This window comes from Chelon labrosus (genome assembly GCF_963514085.1).
Source record: "Chelon labrosus genome assembly, chromosome: 16".
In the NCBI taxonomy this organism is placed as follows: Eukaryota; Metazoa; Chordata; class Actinopteri; order Mugiliformes; family Mugilidae; genus Chelon; species Chelon labrosus.
In genome coordinates, this window is record NC_140349.1 from 14346087 (window position 1) to 14354497 (window position 8411).

Genomic DNA, 8411 nt, shown 5'->3' on the forward strand with positions numbered 1-8411 from the left:
CCTCTCTATTCATCACCTCTCTGCTTCCCCCTGGTGGATGCGATTATTCACACATTCTCATTCTTGTTGCACCCTCCAAAGTCGAGTTCTTTGTAATGCTTTTGGATAGTTTGGGCGAAATGTGGCGTGCAGTGTCAGTATGTGTGCGTGTGCCTTTTCACCACTATTCAATTCCTTTTTCCAAATTAGGTTTTCATCATTATTATTTTTCACAACATGCAAATCTTGTCACTGAAGCATGGAAAGATTTATATGTGGCAAAACGTACAATCCTGTGAGTCTGATTACTGTAATGTGGTAAACATCCAGTTGAAAATAACAATGGCGCTGGCTTAAATGTGTACCTAAAATCTGCTGCAACACATCGAAATGAAACACTAACTACAATTAGACTTTAAAAATTTATATTGCAAGTCATCTTCCAAAATAATTGCGTCTGATGTGAGATGCTGCAGCCCTCTCCAAAATACTGATTCTAGTCTGGCCTGATGCTTGCTGTGACATCATGTACTAATCTCTTATTCTCTTTTTCCTCCTTCTCCACCCTCCTCCACACTTCTTTTTCTTTTTCTTTTCCCCCACTCCCCATTTCTCCCACCTTTTTTCAACTCTGTATATTCTTCTGCCTTTCCTTTCTTTCACTCCAGCAACCATGGGCAAAAGACAGGAGCAGAGGGAGGAGAGAGAAGTATGTGAGCTCTCCACTGCAGTATTGATGACCCAATGATCCCCTGCAGAACAGAGCCAGTCAGGCAGACAGAGTGAGGCTCAACTCAGAATCAAAATCAGAATCAGCGCCACGGCCATTCTGTAAAAGCAACCAATTGAGCAGGATATGAATGGTAAATGTAATCTAATGTTGTAATGCTGCTGTGTGGGTGGCACACTTAATAGAAGAGAGTGCATTACAGATTAGGTTTATGGTCCATTGCCAAAAATGTTGACGATGCTATCACACAATTGCAACTCCCTGTGTGCCGCAAATGTTACATTTTTATATGTATACCATGTCTGATGCCTTACCACAAGTTGTATATATTTAAATGCAATGAATTCAGATTAAACGTCTTAAATTTAACAAGATGTTACCTTATTTATGGACTTCGTATCCAGTTAACACTGTTTTTTATTTCTGTCCTAAGGTCTTTGAATCTTCTCGCCAGCTGTTAGAGGAAGACAGCTACAAAGAAGAAACGCTCATTTACATACAGCTGAAAACATCCCTCTTTTCCCTGCCTCATTACCGGCAAAACTGTTCACTGAATGAGTGGCTTGTCAGATCACCTACATTCAGTCCAAACTGGGGCTCCAGTGGGCTGTGGTGAGACTCAGGCTGAGGAAAAGGGGTGTGTGCCGGAGCTTGAGGGGCTGGAAGGGCCTGAGTTCTGGACTAGGGACCTCGAGCTCCAGGGGGGGTTTCAGGATCCCTCTCATGATGGACTGGCACTGGTGACCTCCGACCACATTCCCCCCTCCTCCCCTTCCACCCTGGCCAACGGCATCCATCTACAGAGAAGGCTGGGGCACAGCACTTGCCGGCGGAGGCAGACAGAGACTCACACAACCACTGAGACGCATACATTTGGGGACAGAAACATGCAGACACACATAGACCCAGATATACCAGCTTTTTCACACGCACATATGGATAATTGCGGGCACGTGGACATGAAGACACATTCAAGTTCTGTAGGCTCGGAACACACCAAAACTCCTACACCAGAGGCCGTACACACAGCTTCACCTCAGCCCTTGTCTTTGGTTCTTGGCAATCGCCCTGCCTCCACCAGTCAGCTGACATCAGCCCCAGTGCGGACCGCAGAGACAGACATGGCCACAACCTTTTGTCCAGTTCCTACTGGCCCAAACCCAAACACAGGCTCTTCTCCTCTCCCTATCGAGACAGAAAAGAAGTATGCACTCCGCAGCTCTGGACGTCCTCGCTTCCCCTGTCACCTGCGCAAATCCTCCCGCCTCCGCCGAAGTATAGAGGATGGGGAAAAAAGAGCAGGAAGGGAGAAAGGAGGAGAGGAGGAGGATGAGGTATTAGAGGAGAAGATATGGAGGGTTAAAGAAGAGGAGGTAGCTGTTGGTGATAAGGAAGAGCATTTATCTGTGGAGGCAGTTCTCCCCGTAGCTACCTGTCATACAGACCTTCCTCTTGCTCTAACAGTTCCTAAACCTGTCCCTAAAGCTATACCTAAACCTGGGCCCAGACTTGGGCATAGGCCTGGACCTAAATCCAGGTCTAGGCCCGCACCAAAATCTGTCCAAAAGGCAGGTCCTAAAAGTGTAATGAAACAGCGTCAGGCAGCCCAATCCATCCATCACCGTGCTACACCTCATCTCCCATTTGCCAATACATCCACCATCCCAGCACCTCTGTTAACTATGAAGGAGGAACCTGCTGCGGAGTTGGGGGTATGTCCTCCTAATAACCGCAGACGTGGTCGTTTTGTTGGTGTAAGTTACTTTATTGTGACATATCACTGTAGCTTCTACTGGACTTTATATACAGTACCGTCTTTAAAATTATGTTTTGATGATTTGCATTTGCATGAGTTTTATGTTGGTCTCTGCTTTCCAGGTAAGGAAGATTGTTGTCAAGGTGGCTCGCATCCCTGTCAGCCTTAGCCGTCGACAGAAGAGCTACAAAATTTCTAATATGGAGACAGTTACAGGACCAGAGAAAGGTAATGATGGCAGTGTGGAGGGGTCAGAGGCAGTTCGAGAGCCAACTGCACTCCTGCGCATGAAGAACAATGGAAAGAGTGTTATGGTGATGTTCCCTCCTGGAGAACTCCCTGTAATTCTCAAACGCAGGCGGGGACGGCCACCTAAACAACCTTTGCCGGGAATACAGGGGGAGACTCCAAATGTTGGGAGCGCTAGTGGTAACGCAGACCAGCCCAAGAAGCCCCGGAGGAGACGTCGGACTAAACTCCCATTTCCTTGTCCATCATATGTTAATGATACAAATGATGTGAAAACAGAATATGGAGATGTTCTCTCCAAACTGGCCTTTCTTAACCGCCAGCCCCCTGCCACTGGCCGCTCCTCTCCCCCTCGTTGCTGGACACCTAGTGAGCCAGAAAGCTTTCATGCCCCCTTGGAAAATCCAGGAATATCCACACTTCTCCACCGGCTCACTGGGTTTAGACGCCCCCGAGGTGGCAGAGGAGGGGGTACTGGAAGAGGTGGAGGAGCAGCAGGGGGTATTGGGGGCAGTGAGTGCAATAAGAGCACCTTCAGTGACTTCTTTGAATCCATTGGAAAAAAGCGTAAACTGAGCCCCCTGTCTGAGCATGGGTTACCGAGGAAAAGGGGGAAGGGTGTGGGTGGGGTGGGTAGGGGTGGGGGCATGGTAGGAACTGAGCCTGGGGGGGAGAAAGTAGTCCGGAAGAGACGTATGAGAAAAAATGGTGCATGTAAAGCGGGTGCGGTGTCCATGGGCCAGGACTGGCCGAATGGGGCAGGTGGCTGGGGGGAAGAGGGGGCTATGGACAAGGAGAAAGTTTTGGGTGGGTATCAGCTCTGTGGTTCTCCAAGGGGGGGCTTTTCCTCATGCGATGTTGGAAGAGGAGGTGCCTTCAGCAGTCCAGGAGCAGGCAGAGGGGTTGGGCCAGCAGGGGAAGACTCACAAAGCCTTTTCGCTGGTTATTTCCGATCTCTGCTCGATTCTGATGATTCCTCAGACCTGTTGGATATCTCCTCTTCCTCACAGTCGGACCCCCGCAAAGCCTCATCCACCCCTGGTTATGAGCCATCTAGTCCAGCTACCAGTCAAAGCTGGTCTCCTGCATTTCCTAAGTGGAGCACTAAGGGTGCAAGTTCTGCCGTGGAGGGTTCAACCCAGACACATTGTTCCTCAGCCAGGCCTCCGTACAGCTATGGCAGCTTGGCCCAAACGTCCCCTACCACTTCGACGTATCCTAAGTCCACTCCTCCATCACTCTCACACTCCCCTAGTTCCCCCCATCCTGCCTCTTTTGGCCACTATTCCTCTAGCTACTCCTGCTCTTCTCCTGCGGTGCCACAGAGGTCGTCAGACTGCAGCTTTGCTTATGGGTCTGGTCACAGCAGTGGTAAGGCCACTGTTGGTCAGATGGGTTTTTCTGGCTATCAGGCAGCAGCCAAGCGAGGCTTTAGTGGATATCCAGCAGGAAGTCATTCCTCCCTGGTGCGGGGGGAGTCAGCAGGACCCACATCACCTGGAGGAGGGTACATGTCTGTGGCCAAAAGTAGCCCCTTCAGCTCCTCTCCTCCAGAAGGTTACAAACAGTACAACCTCAGTCAGTGGAGCTACAGGTAAATAACTTCTGGCATCCTGTTACTCAACAACTAATACAATTAATTCAAGAAATGTGAGTAGAAGTATGCATTTTCACAAGAAAGACTCAATATGGACAGGTTTTGAATTAATATTTTTAGCGGATATCTTTTCTTCTACCAATAACAGTGCACATTAACAAAAGTCTGATCACAACAGAATCAAAGAGATGTGAGTTACTCAGTATAAATGTTTCACCCCGGCTCATACTTTTCAAATTTACTATGTCTATCATGTGCTAATTAACAGTCAGCTAAATGTGTCCTTTTTTAAAGTTCCTGTTACTGACAGAACTGCAATACAAATGTGTTTCTTATGTGTTTTATAATATGTTTTGGTATCTTCCAATATTTTTTCCCAGACAAGGTTTTGGTGGCTGGTCAACAGACAGCTTCGGATCTCAATACCATGGCTATAGTGAATACGGCTCTAATGAGTCCAAAGACATCTTGGATATCTCAAACTACACTCCCCAGAAGGCCAAGCGACAACCGTTTCCTGAAAGTTTATCAGAATCCTCCTCTGACTCTTCACATCTTGGCTCTGCAGCCACTGGTAGTGGCCCTAGCACCACGCCTGGCCCATACAAACAGAATGAGGCTGTTTCTGTTAGCGGAGAGGGGGGACAATCAAGTCTGTCCAGCCTGGAGAAGCTGATGATGGATTGGCATGAGAGTGCCTCAGGGCCTTCTTATAACTGGAGCCAGAACGTCCTCTTCCAGGGCGGAGGAACCAGTAAACCTGGCCGTGGTCGCAGAAAACGGACTGAACCACAGTCAGAAAAAGAGGGGGGTTCTGCTTTACATTCTGACTCCCCATCCAGTCCCTCCCCAACACCTGCTCCTGGACCTAAACGGGGAGGGGTTGGAGGACGAGGCAGAGGGTCCAGAGGAGGCAGAGGAGGTCTGTCTCCCTGTCAGAGAGAGCGCCTGTCTGGGTCTAAAGGCAGGGGCAAAGCTGCCTCTACATCCGGAGCAGGACTATTGGCGTCTGCTGGAGGTCCAGAGGGATCTGGTCTGTTTCAGGAGGGTCTGGATTATTATAGTGGAGACAGTAGCAGCCTCTCTCCTCTTGCCACTCCTAATCCTGCACCACCTTCCAGCTACCTCCAGGACCCCTGCGAGTACCCCTCCCCTTATTCTGCTCACCCCTCCACACCTTCCTCTGAGGAACGATATTCAGGTTTATACCCTGGAGAGTCCTCTTCCCTCTCACCCAGCGTCTCTTCGCCACCTTACCCTCCCAAGCCTACCCCTCCTCCACCCCAAACTTACCTTATCCCCTCCAGGACCTTCTCTCCCTCTTGCTCCCCGTCACCACGGGTAACGCCCCACTGTGGCACTGCGTTGAGCCCTTCTCACCGTCCCCCGCCAAAAGACCCCCAGTTTTCACAGTATGACTCTCCCAGCTACTGCAGCTCCCCCTACTGGTACGGACAGACATCGCACAGCAGCAGCCCAAGCCCACACTCAAATACAGCCCTGCATGCACACAGCAACCCGCACACAAGTCCACATGGAACGACACACGGTAATTCACTCACCAGCCCAAATGCAAACACACACACACATATGACCCCAACTCCCCACGACACACATCATCATAATACGCCCCCCCACGCAAACCTGAGCTCACACACCAACACACATGCCTCCTCACACCTCCAAAGCAACCCCCTCTCCCACTCAAACCCCCACACCAACAATCAGCCGCACCACAACGCTCACACCAACCTCAACACCCACCTCCCCTCCCTTACACACTCTAACCCCAGTCCCAGCCTCCACTCCCAGTCAACACCTGTGCTTTATGAGGAGCGCAGCCCTCCCTCCGCCATGACCCCGCACAAGCGGGAGCTGACCACACACGCCATGAGCGCAGGACATCGCCAGGGGCCCTTGCCTCACTCCCCGTACCCCAAACCCCCCCTAGACTCCTCGCCCCATCAGGAGGACACTAGTGGCTACACCCTGGCCCAGCAATCCTACCAGGGCATGGGACACCGCTATCCTGCCCAGGCGGCTCAGGGTAGTGGGGTGCTGTGCCAGCTCCTGGACCCAGCCAATGACGACAGCTTCAGCGTCACCAGCCTGTAACAGCAGGTGAGTTTAGTCAAAATTCATTGTCTATTTAGTATTCGTAAAGTGTTGGATTAAATTTTGGTTTGTCCATTTTGGGGAAACATGATAGAAACATGATACCTCAACAGAGACTCTGTAGAAGAGGCTCTCTGTTTAGATAGGAAGGGCTCATTGTGAGCTACTCAAAACACAATGATTCATAGTTACAGGTGATCATTCACTAATTATAAATCCTACACACCGGTTCTTTAATATATATTATGGTTTGCTTATATAAAAATCTCTGCAAGCAATGGAAGTTCTCTTTTGTTGAAGTTCACGTACTGTATGTAAGTCAATAAATTCTTTTTTGCAACACAGTAACAATAGTGTACATAATATTTACCAAATCATTGTTGGGAGCAAATCAGTAGAAACATGGCTTTAGATGGATTTAGAGTACATTTAGATGTTATAGAGATAAATGTTATATATCATTCATCTCAAAAACTTCATAGTCTCATATTAATATTTTTGTCTCTTCATATCTTCGTCTGTCTCTCTCTGGTTTTCTTTCAGGTTCAATCCAAGCTTTTACAGATTTGCAAACATTTTTTTCTTTTTTTCTTTTTCTTTGTGAGAGACTGTAAAATGAGGGGTGAGAATTTAGCTGCCAGCTTTGGACAGTAGAGCTTTAATTCTCCAGCATTGACAATCAAGATCAACTGAAACGCACATACTTAAGCATGCACATACACAGATGCACACAGACACAGACACGCATGTGCAGATTAGTTCACTACCTAAACATGAACACGTAAAATCATACATGTGCACACTCACTCACAGTCTGCGCTGGAATGAGGGAACGGCCATGAAGAGCTGACAGATGAATACCAGACGCTCATGGACAGAGACAAACCTATTTCCTCATCTATTTGATTCCTGCTGTGATTCATAGAGGACTCTTTTTCCCAAGTCTATAACTCACCAAATCTTTCTGTTCTGTACGTCTGCAGTATAGACAAAAACAAGAATCACATTGCTCTTTCTCCCTTTCCATTTATTTTCTCTGTTTTCTATCTTTCTGCTAAACCAGCAACCGTGGTCTGCACTCACAAATCCTGCATTTCTGTCTTGTGCCCTAAACTGAACCGCATCTGAGCTCAAATCATCTTTTTAAATACCATGAGCCTAGCAAATGTCCCGCTCTGTGCACTCCTTGTGTTGTGTCCCATAAGAGAAAAGTGGACTAAATCTGTTTTTGCTCTTGAAATACCAGCATCTGTACATATAACTCCAGCTCCAAGCCAGGGGGCCTCTCTTTGCTCTGAAGGCCCGTCATCAACATGCCCTCCTCTGCGTTCTGCCATGGTTTCTCTGCTCTGGGGGAGGACTGCAGCATGGAGACTCAACATCCTGTGTTTTGCTGTTTTAACTACAAGGGAAAGAGACATTGAAATTACACAACGGCCCCAAAGAGACTCTTGTTTTCTGTGTGCGAACGTGAGGCAGAGAGTGCATTCGCGTGACAGCAGTAATGCATGTATTTGTGTGTACGTGTGCATATATGTGTGTGTACGAGTGTGTGTGTGTGTGTGCGTGCGTGTGTGTTGGTGTGTGTTTGTGTGTGCCTGTGGGGTCAAAAGGAGTGAAGCTCCCCAGACACCAAAGTCTTGGCGGGGCCTAATTCTTTCTTTCACTCTCTCCCTTCTTTTTCTGTGGTCTTGTGTTGTTTGGTGGTTTTTGTGATGAAAAAAATTGTATATCTGTCTGTTACATATCATGTATGTATCTAAGGTGCAAAATATTTAAATACACATTCTGTTCTTGCCATTGGTAATCTTGTCTATAGCATACAGCTTTTTGAATTGATTAGGGGAGGGCTGTGTGTGTGCGCGCTTTAGTGTCTCCCTGAATATTGGGCTTTGCCCAGGCTGTCTGTGAGAGAGTGAGTTCAGTCAAGGACACAATTCGACAGGGAGTGAAAAGGAGGGGAGGGGAGGAATGGATGGCGGGGA

At 48.2% G+C, this 8411-nt stretch overlaps 1 protein-coding gene across 1 annotated transcript; it reads left to right on the forward strand.

The window, feature by feature from the left end:
• The first annotated feature begins 357 nt into the window (after positions 1–357).
• Positions 358–8122, forward strand: ahdc1 (AT hook, DNA binding motif, containing 1). Its single transcript, XM_084563418.1, has 5 exons — positions 358–842; positions 1143–2463; positions 2588–4308; positions 4692–6432; positions 6970–8122. The coding sequence occupies exons 2-4, from the start codon at positions 1264–1266 to the stop codon at positions 6424–6426; spliced, it is 4656 nt and encodes a 1551-aa protein (XP_084419544.1). The 5' UTR covers positions 358–842; positions 1143–1263; the 3' UTR covers positions 6427–6432; positions 6970–8122.
• Positions 8123–8411: the final 289 nt, after the last annotated feature.